Source organism: Cornus florida, unplaced genomic scaffold (genome assembly GCF_030987335.1).
Source record: "Cornus florida cultivar Cherokee Brave unplaced genomic scaffold, ASM3098733v1 CherokeeBrave_3.0.0_Hap2_Chr05, whole genome shotgun sequence".
In the NCBI taxonomy this organism is placed as follows: Eukaryota; Viridiplantae; Streptophyta; class Magnoliopsida; order Cornales; family Cornaceae; genus Cornus; species Cornus florida.
In genome coordinates this window covers 19,264,912-19,290,897 of record NW_026775575.1, presented here as the reverse complement: position 1 = coordinate 19,290,897, position 25,986 = coordinate 19,264,912, and the positions used below count along the sequence as shown (strand labels likewise).

The 25,986-nt window shown below is 36.6% G+C and overlaps 1 protein-coding gene across 1 annotated transcript; it reads right to left on the bottom strand.

Moving 5' to 3' along the window:
* Positions 1-1,454: 1,454 nt before the first annotated feature.
* Positions 1,455-2,601, bottom strand: LOC132309067 (toll/interleukin-1 receptor-like protein). Its single transcript, XM_059807420.1, has 2 exons — positions 2,096-2,601; positions 1,455-1,833 (listed from the first exon to the last, which is right to left on the bottom strand). The coding sequence occupies exons 1-2, from the start codon at positions 2,599-2,601 to the stop codon at positions 1,455-1,457; spliced, it is 885 nt and encodes a 294-aa protein (XP_059663403.1).
* Positions 2,602-25,986: the final 23,385 nt, after the last annotated feature.

Below are 25,986 nucleotides of genomic sequence, written 5' to 3'. Positions count from 1 at the left end.
TTGTTTAGCAAATATTCTGTGGGATAGCCACTCCAATCAAGATATCTGAACTCTTTTGAGAGATATGTAAGGCGTCTATCAAGTTGCACTCCACTAATTTTGAGTATTCTTAACTGCTTCATCTTTGCAAAGGCATTAGGGCTTACCGACAACCCTCCCACGGAATTGTCAATGCCTTCTAAAGATAATCCTTTCTCAAGTAACATAATGGCTTCGATATTTTTTGTCACCTACCAACCAAGAAATAAAAACTTAACTCTAACCATACAACTTCAAAGAAGAGTACTTGGACATTTCAATACAAGAAATTTTCTTGTTTTTTTTCCGCATATTTTGCACATGGAAAGAAAATAACATATATGACTTCAACACGTACCATATTTTCAGTGAATATGTCATAAATGTCCTCGTAAGACCACAACCTGTTACGCCTTCCAGGATCTTTAGATTAATGACAAACAATCTCTCGACCCATTTCTTGTATCAAATCATGCATCCAAAGCTCGTTATATTTTGATATAGTGATGAGGGACCTGTCAGTGAGAACTTTTAATCCAATGACTGGGTGAAATCCACAACTCTTAAAAATTCTCTCTTCAAATTCTTTTTGATATCCTTTGAAGAAACATGTGATATCGAGAAATATAGCCTTCTGTTCTTCATCAATGCTACGAAATTTAGCCAATTACAAAATATGTATATCACAGTAATCCCAAAAATCCCCCACCCCTCTTACCCAGCTGATTATAGACCTATCATATGTTGTATAATCAATTTACGGTAATAATCAGGCAGTTCATCATCCTCCCATCTTAAAAAACCACATGAGCCAGTCCTGTAGTTTGCGCACCCGTAAAACCATCTACCAGGATTTCGTTGGGTATATGACACTTTCAAAGGACTTTTAACTCCACATTTACAATAATATTCTTTCACTAGCCTCCAATATGGGTAACAATGGCTTTTTGAGCTTGAAGATGATGACATGTTTGGAGTAAATGAGTAAAAATCATAACTTATCTTGAGAACATCTTGAATAGCTTTGGGAGGGTTGCTCTTCAATTTATCCAATTCATTTTTCCACTGTGAAATGCTTCTTTTGCATAAAAGAGATCCCAAAACTTGAAGAGCTAATGGAAGACCTTTGGCATAATATTTTACACGATATGAGAGTTCCCGATAAATTTCTACAGGATTGTCCCGCTGGAATGCATGCCAACTGAAAAGTTCAAGTGCTTCTTCGTCATCTAATATCTCAACTTTGTATGTTTTAATATCGAACTTCCTTAACAACCTTTCATCCCTAGTTGTTATGATTATCTTATTTCCCGAACCGAACCGAACCAATTCTCTCTTATTCCAGCTAAACTCTCTAATTGCTTCTCATGATTTACATCATCAAGAACTACAAGAATCTTTTTGTGCTCAAGTATAACCTTTATCTCATTCATTCCTTAGTCAGAATTTGATATCTCTAAATAATTATCCATTAGGGTCTTTCTAAGAAGCTTTTGTTGTAGTTTAGCTAGACCGTCTTGCCTGATTGATCCGTCTTGCTTGGTTGATTCTTCCCTCACATTTCCAAGAAAACAACTTATTTCAAATTCTTTTGACATTTGGTTGAAAACCACTTTGGCAACGGTTGTCTTACTTATTCCTCCAGTTTCACAAATCCCGACAAAGAGGTTGTCCTCTGACCTTTCATTTAACAACATGATTACTTTATTTGCTCGAGAATCAATACCCACTCCATACTTAGCAACACTTAATGGTGTAGGCGGCAATTGTCTTGAAATCTCTTGGACAATTAGTTGGATAAACTTGTCCTCATCCCTATCAAGTATAAAGCACATTAAAATATAAATACAGTGACAACAAAAAACAGAGAGGGAGAGGGTAGGTAGAGAAATACATAAAGGTTTAATTATAGATATTGAAATTTGCCACCATAAATTAAAGATAAGATAAGAAATTATATTGTATTAGAATGTTAATAATGATATCTACGTTGAAGTACTAAGCTAGTAATAACTGATGAAGCAGAACATGTATAAGTTGTTATGTTACCACAAACAATAAATGGAATTAAATATACCCATTTGCTGTATCTTGTAAATCCAAGCCGCTTATACTTGCAGCTTCCTTCAAAGCAGCCCTCCATCTATGCACCCTTTCTAACTCCTTCTCATGAATATTTTCATGGTCTATAAATGCTTCCTCAAAACTCCTCTTCTGGTGCCGAACTTGGGATGCTTTGACATGGTAGAAGATGGGCAAAACTGTCTGTCCCTTGTTCCTCCTGCACTCAAGGATCTCCACTAATTCGTCCAAGCACCATGATGAATTAGCGTAATTCTCGGAGAAAACGATCAGCGCAATGCTTGATGCTTTAATAATTTTGCGGAGCTCCGGAGATATGGATTTTCCTCTCTCAAGCTTTTCATCGTCCTTAAAGTTCCTGATTCCTCTCTGATCCAAAACCCTGTAAAGATGGCCCACAAAGGTTTTGCGAGTATCTTCAACTCTAAAACTCAAGAACACATCAAATTCCCGAGACACAAGAGGAGGAGGAGGCAGTGAAGAAGAAGATGAAGCAACCATAGGAACCTTGCTTAATTGTGTGCCAAATCTCTTGGAGCTAGAGATCTGGATATAGAGAGAGAGAGACACGAAATGTAATAGCTACATAGGCACAATACTCTGCATATATTCAAATCTGAGTCATTTCCTCCAACTGTAAAAGTATACAGAAGATGAATTTGCTTGTAACTTTCCACGAACCTTCCTTCGTTTATTGTTGACATTGTCATTTTTTAAAACGCGTAAACGCGTTCAACAACTATCTACAATTATGTGTCGGTTGTATACGCGTGCTCCCACAATAATGATGAGATGTTTTAGAAGGACAATACTTGCATCCAACCCAAGTTGGATGAAGTTTATCCAACCTGGGTACGTGGCACAATAAGGGCATGACATGTGTCATAAATAATATAAAATTCTGTTGAATATTGCCCGTCAATTTTCGGATATTACCCGTTCTCTTGCCTCGCTGCCGAGTCAACTCCTCCATCTTCCCTCAGATTCGATTCTCGTTTGGTGGCTATTGGCGAAGAAGCAACCGCCGTTGAGGTCAGCGGTGTAGTCCGTTGTCGCCGAGGTGGCCTAAGAAGAGTATGGAGAGGATAGAGTGAGTGGTGTTGGATTAGTGGCTGTTGAAAACTGAGTTGACTCAGTAGCGAGGCAGAGCCACGGCCGAATTGACGAAGACCTCGTTGCCGACGGCAATGGCTTCGATTTGGGTGGAGAGTTGGTAGCCGACCATGGCTACCGCCACCGTCGGTCCTCTTATTTCTCTAACTTCCTACCACCACCCACAATCGGCCCCTCCACCACTGCTTACCCACCATACGAAACAACCATCTCCACCCCTTCCCGGCACCACCCACAATCGGCATCCCCGCGAGCTCTCTCTCTCCATTTAGATCACACAGTAGTCAGAATCTAGGGTCAGGTTTAGACATCATTTTGTGCTATTGATTCATCACCGAAATCCCCAAATTGAAGAACGAATCAGCCATCATCGTCTTTTGATTTGACGGCGGAATTGGCCGAATTCCCAGCAGCGGTGCTCCATTGGGTCAGGACGAGTTACCAATCATCCTCACCGTCGTCGTCCGGTATCTCGTCACCATGGTGGGTCGTCTGCCCTGCCGCCGTCATCTCCTGCAACTGCCAGGACGCCGTCTCTTGCGCTGACAGCTCGCCAGTGTTGGTTGTGGTGTATATATATATATATATATATATATATCTATATCTGTGTAAGGGTTTACTGGTTTTGGGGGTGTGAAAGATTGATGATGAAATGGGTTTTTTTTTTTTTTTTTAATTGGGTTCGCTGGTTAGGTGAGTTAAAGAGAGATGGCCATAGATGGGTTTGTTGGCTGGGTGAGAGATAAAGGAAAGAGAAAGGAGGTTAAGAATGGTGGTGGTGGTGGCGGCGACGGAAAGATACGAGGTAGGGAGCGATCTTCTAAAAAAGGAAAAAAGAAAAAAAGAAAAAAAAAATAAAAATTGTTATGTCGGGTCAAAACCATTTAAGTTGGGTAAAACCCAACTTAAGTTGAATAGTGTAATGGACACTTGTCATGTTCTGATTGTGCCACGTACCCAGGTTGGACAAACTTCATCCAACCGGGGTTGGATGCAAGTATTGTCCTTTTAGAAATGCAATACGAGACTTGAAGGTGTATTATTTCTAGCATATTTTAATATTATATTATTACGTGATTTTAAATTACTTGTAGTAGAGATCTTTTCATGATCTCATTTTATAATTAATTGTCAATTTAATTTATAGATGCGACTCAGATCTTTAAATAAGTTTATATAAAAATTAATTTATTTTTATAAAATAAACCTCTTTTTGATAATGAATTTAAAGAGACAAATAATCATGCTTCATTTATTTTTTCTTTTTGTTTTTCTCTTTTGTTATTCACTTATACATGCCTCCACGAAGTAGGAGTGTGGTACCGATAGGCTATTGGCTTGTCGGTAAGTTTTGATTTAATAAATTTATAAAATTATCAATAAATTACTTTTATTGTGTGTGATTGTGACATAGACATCAAAGGACCAAGAAAAACAAAATTTACCAACAGTAACATTAAAGTACTATTATAATAATGTACTTAATTTATAATTACTTAATTTATTTTATTTTTATAATGAACCACTATAATAATCAATTTTAAGAATCAAATAGAATTTATGTAACATTTTAATTGTTTGAATTTAAAATTAGTCTTTACTTAGTTTCTAAGAGAATAGAAACATTTTACTCTAATTTTATTTATTTTGTTTGAATTTAGGCAATTTTTATTTTAATTATTTTACTATAACATATTTATTTATTTATTTTTGTCATAAAAATTAATTCTCACAACGTACTTAGGGGGACTGCACCCTCTACCTTTTGCCTTGAAATGAAAAAAAATACCACTAAGTCACATACTTTGGTTACACTAATAGGCATTTTATTTATTATATATATATATTTTTTGTTTTGATGTGATATTTTTGTATTTGATGTATAAAAACACAAAAAAAATAATACATATGATAAAGTAATAGATAGTAATATATGATGACAAAAATAATTCAAGTTTAATTATAAAAAATTATATAAAAATAGATTCAATCAAATTTGTACTTATTTGACCATGCACTTTTTTTTGGCAATTATTTTACTAGTGTAATATATTACTTGAAAACAAACATGATATGAAATAGTTATGATTTCCTAGCATTTCCTCACCACTGTAAAGGATGAAAATTCATATTGAGATTTTTCACCATAAAATCTAGTGGTAAGTCCTGAAATTATTATGATGATAGAAAGTTTTAAAGTCCTCGTATGAAAATTAAGAAAAGAAAAAGTAACAAAGTATTATTAGTGCTTTTTTTTACCCCACCATTTATGACTCTTGTATTGGTCGATCACATTGATACATAATACGGTCAATGTTTAAGTAATTTTTTGCATTCGTAAAGTTAGGCTTTCCAAGGAAAAAGCGACCATAAAGTTCTAAAATTTTCATTTTAGGAGTATTTTTGTCCAAAATACAGGTAAATTTCCTCTTAATGTTCTTTTGTCAAATTTCAGAAAGTGTGACTGTACTTTACCCTTTTTAATAATTCTATCTTTTGCTTCCCTCCTTTTGTTTTTTTCCTTTTCCTTCTCTCCCTCCACCGTCGATGATTCTGTCCTTGAATAACTAAAATAAGTAAACAAATGGAGGACAATCTATCTCTTCATAGATGGAGTGCAACTGTGCAGGCTGATAAGAAAAATACTAATAATTTATGGTTGAGATTAAAAAGAACAAAATATAACTATTTGTTTAATTTTTTATGATATTGTTGTTGATTCTACCTATTAGGACAGTCATTGTTGGGATTGAAAAATATAAATCTAGTGGTCAATATTTATTTTCTTTGAAAATAATACAATTACACATTTTATTCTTATTGAGACATAAACTTTTTTTATCTTTGATAATATAAATAGCAATATTGAAAAGTTTTTAAAACATAAAAAGTAGTTAACAAAAATTATAAATGTATTGAACAAAATTATTATCAATTTATAATTAACTTAAATATTATTTTAATTAAGAATTTAATCTCATTATTTTTTAAAGTGGTCCTGCCAAAATAAATTTTTGAATTTGTCAACGTGATGTTCAAATTCAATAAAGTGTAATCAAGTGATAAGTTCTCAAATTCTAAAAGTGATGGATAGTTTTTAGTGTTTAAATTCTCCATGTGGAGTAAAGGGAAAAGAAAACAAATGTTTCAAGCAGTTTTCTAAGTCCTGCCTTGCTAAGGGGTGCGAAGTTGGATGGCTTAATAAAGGAAAAAGTAATGATTGACTGTTCTTCACATGACACTGCTTTTGCTCCTTGGATGCTTTTGAACACACTCCTTGAAAAAGTTATTCTTTTCCTTGAAAAAGCTAGGTTCAATACGTGTTATTTATTTATTTAATGTAAATAATTAAACATACATATTATCACACAAATTTTCAAAATGACGCGAAAATTTTAATCTCTCCTTTAAAACACGAGATTATTACATAATCCGGGCTAATGACTCATTGATATATTACATGTTCTAACGGTTTCATTTAATTTAATGTTTTTTAATTTTTTTTTTTTTTTTTTTGTAAAAAGAGTAATATTTAGATAATTAAAATGGGTTGTAATAGAAAATTAGATATTTTCATTTAAATTAGTTTTTATTTTTATTTTTTATCTAAACAAAAAACTCACACACTTAATTTGTCTACACAACCCTTGATATTATGAGCTCATTTTATTAACACACTTTGACTACTAAAAAATAGTAAACAAGTTGCCTATTATGTTGACTTAGATTAAAATGGTCTTATAATTAATTGTGAGTTGTGCAGCATAATATATTGCGGAGAGAATTTAATCACATATGTCTTTATTCAACAAACTCAGTTAAAATTACGAATGCCAAAGTATAGGTGTAAAAAAAGTCAAAAATAATGGTTACACATTCAATAAAAACAACTAACTAGAAGGAATAAAATCAATTGTATCTCTTTATTGCAAGTCTAATCCACTATTTATACATACTCGTAAAAGAATTAGGAGCTAGAGATCGGAGACCAATTAGTGTGTGTGTGTATATATATATATATATATAGAGAGAGAGAGAGAGAGAGTACGCACAGTACTCTGCATATATTATATATTTTCAGTAGCAATAAAGCTAGATGCCTATTCAAATCTGAGTCATTTCCTTCGTTTATTGTTCCTTCAACTTCGTTTATTGAGAAGTTTTTAGGGACAAACTATCGAAGGGCTGGCAGTAGGCTTGTTCAGTTAATTCCCAGTGCTCTTCACTATGATGATTTGACAATAAAAGGAACCTAAATTCAATAAAGAAAATACTTCTACGGCGTTATAAAAACCTCATACTAAATATTTGATTTCTTGGGTTTATTACAAAACTATAGTTGTACCACAACTAATCAAAGAATACAAAAGCTACAATAATTGATTGTCTGGTTGATTTTTAACAATTCAATATACCAATTGATCAAACCAGCTAACATTTGTCAAAAAAGTATCAAATTGTTACTAATCTATGTCAATTTAGTATGCTCCTTATTAAAGTGCCAAGTAGTAGCATGGACAGAGACATTATAACGCAAACATGCCAACAGAAAATCTTTGATTTTCACAATGAGGACATGACGATAGTAAAATAAATATTTTTATATATAAATATTATTTTATATGCAGCAACAATTTTTCATTTCGAGAACCTAATATTATATAATTGTAATATGAATTCTGCAATTTATAAATCATATAGCACAATAAAATAAATATTTTTTTCTACTCTGAAGAATGTATTTTATGAAAGAATATTCAGAAGTGATCTTTTTTATTATTATGGTAGTTGAAAAAAATTATCTTATGTATTTAAAAAAAGAAGAAGTGTAAAGCAGAACTGTTTTATCTAAATTGTGTTCCTTCAAGCTCTTATTTTAATAGAATTTAAAATTTTATATGATTGAAGAAGAGATTTAATAGAGTAATGGGTTAATTACAACGACACCCCCTGAGGTTTGATATATTGAAAATCATATTCAACTTAGTCCTTTTTTTGACAAAGACACCCCTTATGAGAATTTTGATCCAAACAAGCCCTTAAAACGTTAGAAAAGATGAGATTGCCCTTAATGTTTAATTCATTTATATGGTAAAATATCAGAACTTATGAAAAGTCAAATTTGCCCTTATACATATACATTATTACATCAGCACCATCTTATATATATATATATATATATATAGATAACCAAGTCCGACAAGAAAGCAAGGCAGCACCGTCGCCACCTACCTACCGTCCTACACCACTGAAACTTCCACGCTTTCTCCATTACAACGTCCACCACCTCTCTCCACTTCCACAATCTCACCGCCTCCTTTTAGCCTCCACCTCTGCCACCGCCTCATCCACATCCACCGCCGCCATCTTGATCTGCCGCCGCTGCCTCTCCCGCCTCCTCTCCCCAACCACATCCGCCGCCGCCACCTCCCCAACCACAGCCATAGCCGCCATCTCTCCTCAACCATAATCGCGGCCATCATTTCCCTCTTTATAATGCCACCGCTTCTCTTTAACCACAGCCGAGCTCCACCTCCCTCGTCGGATCTGTCTCATCGATCCACAGCCACCGGCCGAACTCGCCGTCGCTCTCATCGCCTGTCACAGATCATCCACAGCCGAGTTGTTTTTGCCCACCGGTGGACATCATCAAAGCTGAGAGTTCCTGTCGGTGGACATCATCAAAGCCGAGAGTCCCTCCTCGCTTACTGCCGCAGTTAGCCAGCCCGTCTCCACCGGCTCCATCAAGTCGTCACCGCCTTGCTCGTAGTTCATCCACAACCGAGCTTTCCACCTTTCTCGGAAGCTCGCCGTCGAGTCTCCACAGCCAGTGGATGCTTCGACAAAGGCCTGGCACCGCCTTCACTTTCTCTACCACTATCGCCTCTGTTCGTTCTTTCAAGAAATAAATTTTTTTTTTTTTTTTTGCCCACAAAATTGAAGAAACATTTTGGATGGGCACAGAGAAAACATTGATTATTACTTATTAAAAAAAATAATAGTATGCAATAATTCTCACTAAACCCATTTGCAAATTCTCAGTTTCGTTTTTTGGTGGAGGTGGCAGTGGTGAGTGGGTAGAGGTGGCAATGGTGGAAGTGGTGGTGGTGGCTTCTGGGGCAAAATTTCTAGGTTTTCAGTGAGAGAGGATAGAGAGATAAAATTGGGATTAATAAGGTTAATTATGTCATTTAAAGATTTAGATATTTTAAATCAAAAATTAGTATTTTATTGAAGGGCAATCTAATATTTTCTCACCTTTTAAGGGTCTGTTTGGATCAAAAATTCTGGTAGGGGTGTCTTTGTTAACTTTATCAAACCTAAAGGGGTGTCATCATTAAAAAATGGTCTAACTTGTATATAGCTGTCATTATAGCAAACCTCAAGAGGTGTCATTGTAATTAACCCTAAAGTAATCAATACCATCTCTGAATTTTGTTGAAAACACAGTCGCAAAAATTAAAAGTAATTTTAAAAAGCAATAATATTAAAAAGTGGTTGCGTGCTGGGTTAGAGCCCTGACCAGAGCTGGTGCTAGCTACTAGCTAGGGATATGCTACTGGTGGCTAACCATGGTTGCTCCGCATATGATTAAATTCAATTTTTAACGAGAAAGTTGATTGCTACTGAACCCATGGTGGGTTGCCCACCATTCAACATCCAATCACTTTAATATCCGGTTACAAGCCTTGCTACTGGGCTCGACAATATTGGAATGCAATACTGCATATTATTAAACTAAAAATCATATTATATTTAATTGGGATTTGAAAATTTTAGCTTACCTCTGAAATTGGCATTTCTTGGAACACGTCTGTGCGGATCACTCGTCTTCGAACTTGCGGCAATATTGGGGACTCTTAAGAATTCATCATCATAATTTGGAGGGCTTTGATGAGTACATAGGAACATATTCTGGGTTGGTCTTAAGGAGATTTTGGGAGTTATGGTGGTGGCGGTGACATGCATGAGTAGGTGGTGTTGGCACGAGCAAGTGCAAAAGTTTGAATGTAAGTGAGCGTGCAAGCCAAGTGGATGGCGTAAGACTCTACAACATGATAAGAGCGAGTGGGTCAGCTCTAGCACGATCGAGTGGGAGTGAGTGTTGGGACAAGTGAGTGAGAAATAGTTTGCACAAGCGAGTGCAAGAGTTTGAGTGTATGTGAGTATGAGTATGCAAGCCAAGAGGAGGGCCTGAAACATTACAACACAAGTGATAAGCACGAGTGGGTATGCACTGGCACGGTCAAATGCGAATGAGTATGGCCACGAATAAGTGTTTGCACGGGTGAGTGCGAGGGAACATTTTCTACACAAGTAATCATTAGCTGACCGCATTCTATCATGACACCCATAAGCTAAGTCATATAATCCTTCTCAATGGGTGTCGCTCTCACGCTCCAATAGCGTTCCCGCTCTTACGCTTCGCGCGCGCTCTAACTCAAATTCTCACTATTTACGATTTAATTATGCTTCTCTCACGCTCCCGTTCTTGAATTCGCCTTCGCCCTCACTTTATTTCTAACATGATTTAGGTATTTTGATTTAGGTATTTTGATTAGGTATTTTGAACGGGACCTTGTTTAGAAAATTAATTTGGAGTCTATTATCGATGAATTCGAGTCTTTAAAGACTCGCCGAGCACAACTTAGATATATATTTTGTAATATTTGATTTTAAATATTTATCTAGATTATGTTATATATATAAAAAAATAAAAAAATAAAAAAAATAAAAAATTTCTTATGAAATTATATTATTAAATTTATGTTTAATATTACCCCCTTTAACAATTCCTAGATTCACCCTTGTTTGTCACCACTATGTGATTTTCCTGCATTTTTGCATTTATCTTTAATTTATTTTAGCGCTTGCTTCTGTAGTATAGCGCAAAGTGTGACGGCCCAAATTTTTCAACCCGGTGCGTCAGTGATGAACCGAAAGTTAATCCGATAACGGATCCGAAATGCAGAAACAAATGATAAACCAAGATCTTAAGAGATAAGAATCACTCATAAGACACAAATGTGACCTTTCATGAGATCACGGGACCTAAAGAGAGTAAAAGTGGAAACAAAGGTCAAAAAGGACAAAATTCGTTATCCGAGGGCCAAAATGGTTAATTCACAATTTAAAGAGAGAAACTTGAATCTAAACAAGTCAAAAAAGGTGAATAAAACCTAATTTAATCATTTCAAGACATTATAAGAGGTTTTAAGAATATTGGCTAAGAATCCCACAAATTGCCCTTTCCCGGTTGAAATGAAAACTGATATTACTTTACTAAAACATGAATAACTTCCAATGTGTTTGGAATTTGAGAATGGCATATGTATCGTTGGAAAGACGACTCAAAATCCTTCAGTTTAGGCTCAAGAATCACTCTATTTGGATAAGGAACGAAGAAGTTATGGCCTTTCGAAGTTGGACCATCAGTGCTGAATTGAAATCTGGAAGTGCTGGTGCACAGGGGCTATTTCGGTCGACCGACTTAGAGTGTTGGTTGATCAAAACTCACAGAATGTTTTCTGAAGGCTGATTTTTACTGTTTATTTGGTCTCAAAAAGGGATTGGTCGATTGAGATAGAGTTTCGGTCGACCGAAACTCCTCGAAATGCTACTGAAAGCTCCTCCAAACATGTGAAATTGCAATGGAACCTATGGGATTCATTCTACCCACATGCATAGATCAAAAATTGATTCATTTTAAGGAAGATTGAATATGTGAACATGCCAATTACAAGAATTTCATGTGGCAAACCTCCAAAACGGTTAAAATACATTTTTGAAGAAAAGTTTGACAACAAAAGAGTATAAGTACACAAGTAATCATGCTTGGCCCTTGGCCTTCATACATATATGCTTATAATGTTAAAAGTGAATACTTAAGTATCATTACATGCCAAGAAAGCTACATAAGCTTCTAAAGTACCATACACCCATGGTATACAAAATATGACATCAAAAGTTAAGCATGCTAAACACTTGCATGTCAATGTACAAAAATGTTCCAAAATGCTCATTAGCCTATAAGGATGATGAGCATCCAAGAACATAGTTTCTTTACCTGAAAAACAACCCAAACCACTAGGGTAAGTAATCAAGTTACTCGTAGGAAAAAGCATATGCGTATACCCTAAAGTTTCAATATCATTGCAAGATCAATATAGACGAATACAAGGGAGTATTCCACTTAACGTCTATGTTCAAAGTGTTCTAAGGGATCATCTTAAGCTAACTTAAATGAATCTAGCAACACAATATCAAAATGGATGTACTTAACAACATCAAATCGCATGAAACTAAAATTACAAGTTACAACTTAAACATTGATTGTCAACTTGGAATTGAACGTGAAATAAAAAAGTGGAATCCTAGGACACCTAAGCTCGGAATTCTGCTGAGACCTCAACAGTTATTTCGGGAATTAACCCTCAGGGAAGACCACCCTAAGTGCGCACTATCTTAATTGGGGAGAATTCATACCTCCCGCACTAGAGCCAAACTCTAGTCATGTCAATTGTAACCATGTCCCAATAGAATCCAAAATACATCAAGTTCAAAACTTATACATAATATTAAGGCATATATACTACCTTCCATGCACAAGCATTTTGAAACCACACAAACCATGTCTTAGGGTTCCAAGTCTAGAATGGCATAATATATGACAAGTTTTTAACATGATAAGATATGCAAAATAATACCACTAACTTATCAATTTAAATCATGCCTCAACAACAAGCTTTATATACTAAATCTTAGCATTTTAGCAATAAGCTTCTAAAACAATCATAATTACCAATAGTAATCTACTATAGTGTATGATTAACATCACAATAGTATAGTAATTCAAGTCAATAAGAGTTCTACACGACATCAACAATCCTACTTAAGATACATGCATAATATACATGCTTAATCAATAAAATCCTAAGTCAATCATAAGGATTTCCTATAGTATGCAATACTACAATTCTAAAAGCATGTATACAATATATATTAAACCCCAAAGGATTTTAAAATACTTAAAATATAAACATACTACCACCCCTACCTCAATAGAGAATTAAATCTCTATAATCTAAGCAACCAAGCTCAAAATGGAAAACAAGTTTAGGGTTAATGAAGAGGAGAGTGAGGGGAAACTTTTGTGCTCCAAGGTTCTAAGTCTAGGGTGAATGGAAGGAAGCCAAAAATGAAGTCAAAGCTATAAACCAAGCTTTTCTCCAATGGTGGCTAGGCTAGGGTTCTTGAAGAACATGTGAAATGAAAAAAATAAAGTGTGAAATGGTGAGTGGAAGGGCTAAAAATCCTCCACTCACTATGTGTTCTTACACTACCTCTCACATACACACAATGCAAGACTTATTTTGGTGCCTACACTTGTCACAAATCCAATGCTCCTTCCTAGGCTTAATCTTAAGCCTACACTTGTTAACAATCAAAGCCAATACGTGCACCAATCCTAGGCCAACAAGTAGGTGAATCTCCACCCTCCAAATGTCAAAAGATTACACATCCAAATCACTCCACCCCATTGCCAACAAGTGGCACCATGAGAATGTGACACTTGTCACATTTTTTAAAAATTGCAAAAAGGTCCTTTTTTAAAATATCTTACAAATTAAATTACAAAAAGGTCCCTAAGACGAAAAATAATTATTTTACATAATTACATCAAAACCCCAAAAATAATGAATAATTAGAATAATAAATGCATACATGCCCTTTATGAAAAAGTAAGCAACTAGAATGTATTTTCTACAAAAGTAAAAATACAAATGTTATGGAAATCAAATATCATGAATGCATACAAAACTGGAATCAAATTCGAGCACAACTAGTGAGGTTATACAAGTAAAAATGAAAAAGGGAAAAAGATGAAATAGGGAAAAGACAAAAAAAGAAAAAGACGAAAAAAGAAAATCGTTGAAAAGAAAAAGGAGGAAAAAGACCGAGTCATTACAACTTACCCTCCTTAAAAAGATTTCGTCCCCGAAATCGAGTCGTACCTGAAAGAGAGAACAAATGGGGATACCGAGAGCGAACCTCCTGTTCGAGCTCCCAGGTAGCCTCCTTAACGCCGTGATGTCTCCACAAGACCTTAACCAATGGAATGGTCTTGGTCCACAAAACCTGCTCCCGTGAATCAAGAATCTGGACTAGACCCTCCTCGTAGGTCACATCCTCATCAACAACAACATCTGTCCATCGTAAAACATGCGATGGATTCGGCTCGTACTTCCTCAACATAGATACGTGAAAGACGTCATGAACCCTATCCAGGTCTGGCGGCAACGCCAAATGATAAGCAACTTCACCGACGCGCTCCAAAATCTGAAATGGTCCAATGAACGTAGGAAACAACTTGCCCGTCTGCCGAAATCTCAGAAGTCCCTTCCGTGGAGAAATCTTGAGAAAGACGTGGTCCCCTACATCAAAAGACAAGGATCTCCTCCTCTTATCAGCAGAACTCTTCTGCCTGCTCTAAGCTGTAACCAACCGCTGCCGAATCAACTTAATTTTCTCTGTAGTCTCGAAGACTATATTGGGACCCAAGACGACTGCAGCACCTACCTCGGTCCAACAAACTGGAGATCTGTAAGGTCTACCGTACAACGCCTCAAAAGGTGTCATGCCAATACTGGTCTGGTAACTGTTGTTATAGGCAAACTCCACCAAAGGTAAGTAGTCTTCCCAACTACCCCCAAAATCCAAAATGCAAGCCCGTAGCATATCTTCCAATATCTGAATGGTACGCTCCGACTGACCATAAGTCTAAGGATGGAATGCCGTGCTGAAATAAAAGCTCGTATCAAGAGCCTCCTGAAAACTCTGCCAAAAGTGAGACGTGAACCTAGGATCCCCATCCGAAACAATAGATACAGGAACTCGTGAAGCCTGACAATCTGCCCCATATACAGTCCACCAAGCCTCTCTGCACTGTCTATCACTACCATGGGCAGGAAGTGAGCCGTCTTAGTCAACCTGTCAACAATGACCCTAATGGCATCATTCCCTACCTTGGATCTCGAAAGTCCCTTAACGAAATCCATAGTGATGTGCTCTCACTTCCATTCTGCCACTGGTAGTGGTTGCAACAAACCTGCCGGTCTTTGATGCTTTGCTTTCACTTGCTGACAAGTAAGGCATTTAGCCACGAACTGAGAAACATCCCATTTCATGCCTTTCCACCAAAACTTTCTTCGCAAATTGTGATACATCTTCGTACCACCAGGATGAACTGCGAGTCGAGAATGGTAAAAATTCCGAGGAACAACGTCACGATAAGACAAAGGAACAACCATCTTCCCTCTGTACCCGAGACCTCCGTTTGAATGCAAGGTCCAACCCTCTACATTCTCGCCACCTGAAATTCGATCGTGGATGGACTTCATCTCCCCATCCTCCTGCTGTGCCTCAATAACTTTGCTAATAAGAGCTGGCTGAGCCACAAGGCTAAACAAAATAGCCGGTGAAACATCCTCATACAACTGCAAACCAAGATCTGCAAGCTCTTTTAGCATTTTCCATCTGTGAATGGAAATGCTAGCAAGAGTACCCCGTGATTTCCTACTCAAAGCATCGGCCACCATATTGGCCTTCCTTGGATGATACTGCAACTCAAAGTCGTAGTCCTCCATGAACTCAACCCATCTGCACTATCTCAAGTTCAAGTCCTTCTGAGAGAAGAGATATTTGAGACTCTTGTGATCGGAGAAAACCTCGAACTTCTCCCCGTACAAATAATGTCTCCACCCCTTCAGGGCAAAGATAACTGCTGCCAACTCCAAGTCATGTGTCGGATAGTTCAACTCGTGAGTCTTCAACTGTCGAGACCCATAAGCAACCACCCGTTCTGTCTGCATCAAGACACGACCCAATCCTTCTCACGAAGCATCACAATAGACCACGTAACCCAAACCACGTTCAGGTATGATCAAAACTGAAGCTGATGTCAATCTGCCATTCAACTCCTGAAAAGCAAAATCATAAGCCTCATTCCATATGAACTTGACTCCCTTGCGAGTAAGTCGAGTCATAGGTGCCGCTAAACGAGAGAAATCCCGAACAAATCTCCTGTAGTAGCCGGTTAAGCCAAGAAAGCTCTGAACCTCAAACACTGTCTTTGGACGCTCCCAATCCATCACAGACTCAATCTTCGATAGATCCACTGCAACACTGCTCCTTGACACGACATGACCAAGGAACTTCACTTCCGGTAGCTAAAATTCGCATTTCTCGAACTTGGCATACAACTGATTATCCCTAAGGATTTGCAACACTGTCCTCAAATGATACTCATGCTCCTCTACCGAAGCCGAGTATACCAGGATGTCATCAACAAACACCACCACAAATTTGTCAAAATAGTCACTGAATACACAGTTCATCAAATCCATAAAAGCTGCCGGAGCATTGGTCAAACCAAATGGCATCACCAAAAACTCATAATGGCCATACCGTGTGCGAAAAGCGGTCTTGGATATATCCTCATCCTTAACCCTTAACTGATAGTAACCTGATCTCAAATCAATCTTCGAAAAACATGTCGCTCCCTTTAACTGATCAAACAGGTCATCAATCCTAGGCAAGGGATACCTGTTCTTGATCATAGCATGATTCCACTTGCGATAATCGATGCAAAGTCTCAAAGACCCACCCTTCTTCTTTGCAAAAAGAACCGGTGCTCCCCATGATGAAGCACTAGGACGAATAAAGCCCTTAGCTTTCAAATCATCCAACTGACTTTTCAGCTCATATAGATGGGCGCTGTACCAGGAATGACATCAATGGCAAAAACAACTTCCCTTAAAGGAGGTAACTCTGTCAGTTCCTCTAGAAAGACATCAACAAAATCCTCAATAACTGTCGAAAGAACACGGCCCAAACTGTTATCCTCGTCTACTAGCAAACTAGCCAAGTACGATCTGTGGCGACTCCAGTCACCAATACTAAAAACCATTGCCTGGTGGGAATCGCTCCGATCTCCCACAAAATGGAAACAATCTCCCTTGGGAGTGCAAACGGACATCCTCCCGCGAAAGCAATCAATCGTAGCCCAAAAGAATGACAACCAATCCATCCCGAGAATGATATCAAAGCCCGTCATGTCGAGAACAACAAAATCGAACTCTAAGGTCCGCCCAGCTATCTCAATAGCACAACCCCGACAAACACGATCCAAAGACGCTGGACCCCCAACTGGTGTGTCAACACAAAGACGACTGTCCCGAAGTGTGACCTCCAGACCCAATGAATGTGCAAATGATGCCGAAATAAAAGAATGTGATGCACCTGTGTTAACAAGAACTCATGCCCAAGAACTGAAAACTGGAAAGATACCTTGAACTGAAGAGGTGCCTGCGGAAGCATCCGCTTGTGGAAGAGTGTAGGCTCGTCCCTGAGTCCCTGAGCCCTACTGTGAATTGCCCTGATAATCTGACTGATGTGAAGAAGCAGTAGGTGTAGAACCCCTGGCTGGATAAGTGCCAACTGGCGCCACTGGCTGTGGTGCCTGAGGAACTCTGAAACAAGACTGAACCATTGCAAACTGTGCCGGTACCATCTGTGAATCTGTGCCACTACGTGACTTATTCAACAACTTTGGACAATCCTTCCTGAGATGACCTGGCCGCTTGCAATAGAAGCAAGCTCACTGCCCTATTTTCGTAGAAACTGAAGTCTAACTGGCCTGTGCCCAAAGCTGTGGGTAGCGAGGCTTGATGTGCCCCGGTTGCTGACAATGGTAACAAACCACACCCTGGGCTGATCCCGAAGATACAGGAACTGTGGGTGCAGAACGATTCTGCTGCGATGCCCCCTGTAAGTGAGTATTGTTCCCTGCCCTGGCCTTCTTCCACTGACTCCCAGAAGATGATGGATTATCTCTGCGAGGCTGCTTGTGTGAACCCCTGATCCGTAACTGATCTCGTTCCTCTGCCTTAGCTAGCATAGCTCTCTGGACCACTTCTCTGTAAGCCCTCAAATCAAGAATTGAGACCCGTGGCCTAATGTCAAGATGTAGCCCATCCTGAAATTTTATTGCCTTGGCCTCATCCGTCGCTATCATATCCTCGGCATAACGAGAGAGAGAAGTAAATTGTGTCTCATACTTAATGACACTCATAGTGCCCCGATAGAGACCTGCGAACTGTGTCCTCATCTCCCACCTCATAGCCCTTGGAAAGAAGCGCTCGAAGAACATGACGACTGCCGCTTGTATACGTCAAAATAATGTAGTGAATGTGCGGTTTAAGAAAAGCCTTTTAGGTCAAATTTAAATTTATAAAAACCACTACCACCACTACTATTAACGTAGCAAGAGTGAGTAGGGATCGTCCCAAGGGATTATACATGTTGGAATTTAACTTCAACTCTAGCGTATCAAAAGATTACAAAGAGAGATTGATTGTTTGATTACTCTAGAAAATAATTAAATTAAAATGCAAGTAAAGTAAACTAGTGAGAGATAGGGATTTAAGAGATATGAAGAGAGGTCTTAGGGTATTGGAATCACCACTAAGCTCATATAATTAACCACTTGCTTTCCATTAATGGGGAATACATTGTTGTGAACAAAATGTGACTACCAATTGCAATATTAAGCATGGACCATCAAATTCATGTATGAATTGTCTACTTAACCGACAAATAAACCAAGTGTAGAATAATCCATCAAATCTAAGCATGACCCATCAAACTAGTCACAATTGTAGCACACATCAATCCAGAGAATCATAGAATTTGCAATATTAAGCCATGGAATATCAAATCAAGTATAGATTGTCTACCTACCTACAAGTATGAATTAAATTGTAGAACAACCCATCAAGCATAAGAATAATCCATCAAATTAATTGACAAACCCAACTAATAAAAATCCATGCTTAGCCATCACTAGATCCTTAATTAATTACACATAAACATGCAACCAACATAGAGAAACTAGTGTAGAGATCAATTCCCAAATAATCACATATAAGACAACATGTAATCACAAAGAGAATCAATAGAAAGAATTAATCCATATGAATTATGTAAGAAATAATTCCCAATTTAATCACACATAGACATGTAAATAAACTAGAGAATTAATAGGAAGAATTAAACCATAGAAATCATAGAAATATACCAAGATTAATTAAATTCACAAGGCTAGAGCACTAATCACAACAATATATATAAATCCCCAAAAATAGAAATACAAGGGTTTAGATTACACAAGACTTAGGGCTTATCCAAACCCTAAGTGTAGATCTAGCCAATCATGGAGGAGGTAGATGTGGTCATGAAACCCTCAAGGGTAAGCTCCAAACATGGCTCCATCTTCTTCTTCTTCTTCTTTGAAACTCTAGAGAGAGAGAGAGAGAGTGGATCTAGAAATGGGTTCTTGAGATGAGCCTCCACTTCCCTCTTTTCTTCTAACCCTAATTTCTAACTTTTCTAGAGAGAGAATATAAAATTACAATGTAAAAATAAAATGATAAAAAGCTTATTTACAAAATGGGTCACTTTCCTTTATATAGAAGGTCCTTTTCTTAGTCACTAAGTCAGGAATATAGCTCCAAAAATATCTAATCCCGTACTATGTGGTAGGTGGGAGTTTTGGGCGCGCGCGGGAATAAGACAGCTCGCTGTCAACAAAAGCTCGATTGATCCAACTTTTATTTTCGATCGATCCAACTTCGATCGATCTCAAAAAAAACGATCGATCTCAGAAAAAGTTGGAACGATCCAACTTGGCAGTTTTTCAGCATTAGCCTCCTTTTGCTCCAAATCAGCTTCCTTTTCCTCCGGATCCTTACTAAGACTTAGTTTAACTCCAAAAAGGCCTTAAGAAACCATTTTTAGACCATTTTTAACATTATTGACCTGAAATAGACAAAAAGACAAATAAGTACTAAAACGGGTAAATAACGATAGATGAATGGACTAAAATACCCTCGCTTAAGGGGTTTAAATGCGCACTTTTCGGCGCTCAACACACCCCCAAACTTAAATATTGCTAGTCCCTAGTAATGAACTACAAAGTAAAGGAATGAAATGAATAACTAACTAACTATGAACTAGAAAGTAATAAATGGATAACACCACTTTCGTAGGGAACACGATTGCATTTAGTACATGCAACAAGCCTTTTAAACCCCAAGGTTACCCCTAGTGGACGAGTGAAGTCTCTTGAGGGTTTTCAGAAATGATACCCACAAACATTAAGCTCATTTTCACAAAAGAGGTACCAATATTGCAAACAAGCATCGAGAGAAAACTACCTCAAGTATGCAATGTTTCAACCATTTCCAAGCAATTTCCCAAAATTTCAACACCAAGCAAGCAAGTATGGTCCTCCACACATCAAGAAAATGATCATGCAAATCAAAACAACTCTAGAATCCTTTTTGAGTGGACCGGCATCAAATATGTTGCTATCTAAGCCAACTAAAGAAATGATCACATCCTTACCCTCAAACTAGCACACAAATCTAGTACCGATCATCAAGACAAAGAGTGGACCTTTTATTGAAGCTTTATTATTCTAGGTGCACTTATTCTTTCCACTCGATTTTATTTTATTTTATTTATTTATTTATTTAGGATCAAAGATGGAAGCATAGTGCAATGTGTTGATCTATTAAGCTTTCTAATGATCTATGAGGTCGAGCGTTAGGTCAATGACTCCCAAACCAGACGACTTTAGGGCACTAGGTGTTCAAACACCCCTACGGACTTACAAGCTCAAAGCAACTAGGTTACAAATCAAGACAACCTCCATCTAATCATTTCCCATTTCTCACCTTTTGGGAGAAGTCCTCACTTTTTTTATTACTTTTACAACTTTTTTTTTTTTTTTTTTTTCAATTATTAACCTAGAGTTTGGGCCCTCCACCTTTCGGCACGAGAAGTTCAGTACTTGATGAGGCTAGAATCCCGGCTACTTAGTGAAAAGGGGTTGTTATCCACCTTTATCAATAATGAAAGCTTTCAATGCATTACTAACTCAATTGGGATATAACTAATTCAATAACCAACAAAGCATGTACCCCACAAATGAATGCTAGTGTGCGCCCGTGCTAGTGTAGAATAGTAGAGTGAATCTCAAAGCAATCACAAAATTATGATGATATGGACCACAAATGCAAGCAAGATATCAATCTTTCGAAAAATTTACTCCTAAATGGCATCCATAAGGCATGCAAGGAGTATTGGACTCTCAAGTCAAGCAATTTTTAAATTTTAAGTAATATAGTCTTCAAAAGATCAAAATCATCACTAACATGGATCTCAAATCTCAATCATGTATTTAAAGTTCAACCTTAAGTAGAATGCAACAAGACACCTTACCCCCAAACTTAAACCGCACATTGTCCTCAATGTGCAATGAGAACAATGGAAAAGATGGAAAGAGTATACCGTGGTGATAAAGAGATGAAGCTCGGCAATGATCCAATTCGAAAAATGTCCCCCCCCCCCCCCCCCCCCAAACTTGGAATAAACAACCTACTTGAATAACCACACTAGCAAACTCACATAAAATATCAAATGGGATAATAATAATCAAATCATGCATTCTAAAGCAATATAGCACAAGATGAAAGAGAGATATGAGATCAAGCCCTAACTAAAGCATGAAAGTATGCATAACTACACATAAGGGCACAATGGTGAAACAAATTTTTGTATTTTTCTTTTTATGAAAACAAGTATATACAAAGTGCAAGAAAAACAAAGAATAAAATGCATGAACAAAATATAAAAAGAAAAATAAAAAAGGTAAAATGTAATTAAAGAATATGTACAATGCAAGAAATGAAAAACAATATGTACAATGCAAGTATATACAAAATTTTCTTACTTTTTGTTTTTCATTTTTTTTTTTATGACATAACAAGTATGTACACACACACAAAAATAAAACAATAAACATGCAAGAAATGAAAATGCAAGGAAATATGGGATGCAAAAATTTATTTTTGTTTATTTATTTATTAAGAAAGTATGTACAATGAAACAAAATGCAAGAAAAATAAAGAAATAAAAATGAAAATGAATATGTATGAAACAAGAGATAAATGACAATGTGTCATTTGGGTGCTAAGTTTGACGTCTCTAGTAAGACGAAATGCTTCTTTGAAAAACCATTTTTTTTTTAATTATTTATTTTTTATTTTTTAGACAAAACAAATATGTACACAAACAAAAATAAAAAGGCAAATAAATAAAAATGCAAGGAAATAAAAAATGCAAATAAACAATTTTTTTTTTTTTTTTTTGAAAAAAGAAAATGAAAAATAAAATAAAATAAAAATAGAAAAAGGAAAAAGTCAAAAAGTCAAAGGGGCAAAGCTATGATCGATCTATGCTCGCACGATGGATAGAGAGTATGAAATTTGCAGTGCTTTAAATTTTTTTTCTAAGTATGGAATCTCAAGATCGATCCAATAATGAAGTTGGATCGATCGAAGAACTTTAGATCGATCTAGGAATGTTTTCGATCGATCTAACAGAAAGCTGAAATATGCAGGTTGATGCAAGTTCAAAATTTGTCTAAGTGTTGAAACTACAAATCGATCGAACTTGATGTTTGGATCGATCGAAGGTCTTCTGATCGATCTAACTGAGAATTGAGATCTGAAGATTTTCTTGGATCGATGAGATAGAGAATGATTTGGATGCAGGTTTGCTGCAGGAATGAAGTTCGATCGATCGAACTCTCATTTGAGATCGATCGAACTTATGCAATTTTCAACATGAAAGTGCAAAAAACCTTATGCTAAGCCCCAACGATGGTAACAAAAATAAAGATTGAAAAATGGATAGAAGAATGTACACAAAAACGAAAAATAAAAATAAATAATAAAAAGAAATGGGAGATGAATAGAGTTGAAAACTCTACGAATGTTAGTGTTTAACGTCTCTAGCAAGACGTTGGGCAAACTCACTAATCAAAAGAATCAAAAACCGGATATGAAACATCCTTATTGATCATCTTTTCCATTTTCTTATTTAATGCCTCACTTATGACAATGAAATCATCCTCCAAAAGAATGACTTGAAAAGAGTTGAAAGAGATGATATTGTTCCTTTCATCCACAGTCTTGAAAACAAAATCAATCATGGTTAGCCTTGCATCATCTTTGTGATCTTGAAGTGTATTCAAATAATCACTTCCTTTGTGAATTGGCAAGTCAATGTCTTTTAAAGACTCATTTGGAATATCAAGGAACATCTTCTCTTCATCATTTTTCTCCTCCTCAAAAATCACCATCTCCTCACCTTCCAAATTAGTTAAGCAGTCCATTAGAGAGTTCACTTCATTTTTAGAGCTTTCAAAGTCAAAACCACAATTTTTATATATTTCAAAAAGACATGTCTCAAGAGGGTCTTTGGAGATAATAGAAGGAAGGTCCTCTTCAACAAGTTCCTCCTCCTTCTCTCCTACCTCAAGTGTGGTCAATGTCTCCTCACTCTCTAAGGTAGCAATGGTCGAGATAAAATCATAATCAAAACAAGGAAAGTCCTCATTAATCATATTATGCTCCATTGGATTAGCCACTAACTCATTTGCCACTTCCTCCTCTATACAAGATAGAGTGCTAGGTATTAGCTCACTTGTCTCATCCTCCTGTTCAGTCTCATCATCCTCATCTATATACATTGAAATTCTTGCCATTTTTTCATTTGCCTCTTCCTCCTCCTCTTGATGAGAAAGAGTACTTGCAATTTGCTCAACTTGAGCTTCAAGCTTGGCTAAAATTTGAGAATGTGAATTAATATGTGGAGTTTGTGAAATATGCATATCAAGTAAAGCTAACACTTTTCTTCAAATCTAGGTGAGTACCTAGAAGGTGGTGGAGTTGGCTCATCATAAAATGGTGGGGGAGGGTAGTAGTCACAAGGAGGATTAAAAGAGTGATCAATCCCATAATAAGATGATGCATGAAATGAATTGGACTCAATCTCATAAGGATTAGAATATGATGGAGGAGTATAAGGTGAAGGGATATAATTTCCTCCCAAACTTGGATCAAACAATTCCTCTATTCACAATTAAAATCTAAATGCAAGAAAATATTAGCCTCAACAAGGGCCTATGCATGGACAAAGATAAAGTAATATAATGAGCCTCAACAAGGGCTATCACAAGCATTCAAAAAAGTGCACAATTGAAATACAAGAGTTCCAAGAATTGCTCACAACAGTCCTTAAGCAACTTCAAATTTTAATGTTAGCATTAAGCTCCAATAATTGCTTCAAGTTCCAAAGTTTGCCTTTCTTGTAGTCAAGTACCTAATTGAACAAATAATAATGAGAACACGAGAAAAGAATACACAATGGAAAATAAAATAAAAATAGAAGCAATCAAATGAACACTATTGTCTAGTTTAATTCCAACAAAACCGTTAATCCCCGGCAACGGCGCCAAAATTTGACGACGGCCGCTTGTATACGTCAAAATAATATAGTGAATGTGCGGTTCAAGAAAAGCCTTTTAGGTCAAATTTAATTTATAAAAACCACTACCACCACTACTACTAACGTAGCAAGAGTGAGTAGGGATTATACGTGTTGGAATTTAACTTCAACATCGTATCAAAAGATTACAAAGAGAGATTGATTGTTTGATTACTCTAGAAAACAATTAAATTAAAATGCAAGTAAAGTAAACTAGTGAGAGATAGGGATTTAAGAGATATGAAGAGAGGTATTAGGGTATTGGAATCACCACTAAGCTCATGTAATCAACCACTTGCTTTCCATTAATGGGGAATACATTGTTGTGAACAAAATGCGACTACCAATTGTAATATTAAGCATGGACCATCAAATTCATGTATGAATTGTCAACCTAACCGACAAATAAACCAAGTGTAGAACAACCCATCAAATCTAAGCATGACCCATCAAACTAGTCACAATTGTAGCACACATCAATCTAGAGAATCATAGAATTTGCAATAATAAGCCATGGAATATCAAATCAAGTATAGATTGTCTACCTACCTACAAACATGAATTAAATTGTAGGATAACCCATCAAGTATAAGAATAATCCATCAAATTAATTGACAAACCCATCTAATAAAAACCTATGCTTAGCCATCACTAGATCCTTAATTAATTACATATAAACATGCAACCAACATAGAGAAACTAGTGCAGAGATCAATTTCCAAATAATCACATATAAGACAACATGTAATCACTAAGAGAATCCATAGAAAGAATTAATCCATATGAATCATGTAAGAAATAATTCCCAATTTAATCACACATAGACATGTAAATAAACTAGAGAATTAATAGGAAGAATGAAACCATGGAAATCATAGAAATATACCAAGATTCATTAAATTCACAAGGTTAGAGCACTAATCACAACAATATATATAAATCCCCAAAAATAGAAATACAAGGGTTTAGATTACATAAGACTTAGGACTTATCCAAGCCCTAAGTGTAGATCTAGCCAATCATGGAAGAGGTAGATGTGGTCATGAAACCTTCAAGGGTAAGCTCCAAACATGGCTCCATCTTCTTCTTCTTCTTCTTTGAAGCTCTAGAGAGAGAGAGAGAGAGAGTGGATCTAGAGATGGATTCTTGAGATGAGTCTCCATTTCCCTCTTTTCTTCTAACCCTAATCTCTAACTTTTCTAGAGAGAGAATATAAAATTACAATGTAAAAATAAAATGATAAAAAGCTTCTTTACAAAATGGGTCGCTTCCCTTTGTATAGAAGGTCATTTTCTTAGTCACTAAGTCAGGAATATA

Bases quoted from the DNA above. Each gene is read 5' to 3' on its own strand.
- LOC132309067 (XM_059807420.1), bottom strand. From the start codon at position 2,601: ATGGTTGCTTCATCTTCTTCTTCACTGCCTCCTCCTCCTCTTGTGTCT. The intron at 1,834-2,095 runs GTATATTTAATT...TATACTTGATAG, and splicing joins TTACAAGATACAGCAAATGG to GGATGAGGACAAGTTTATCC.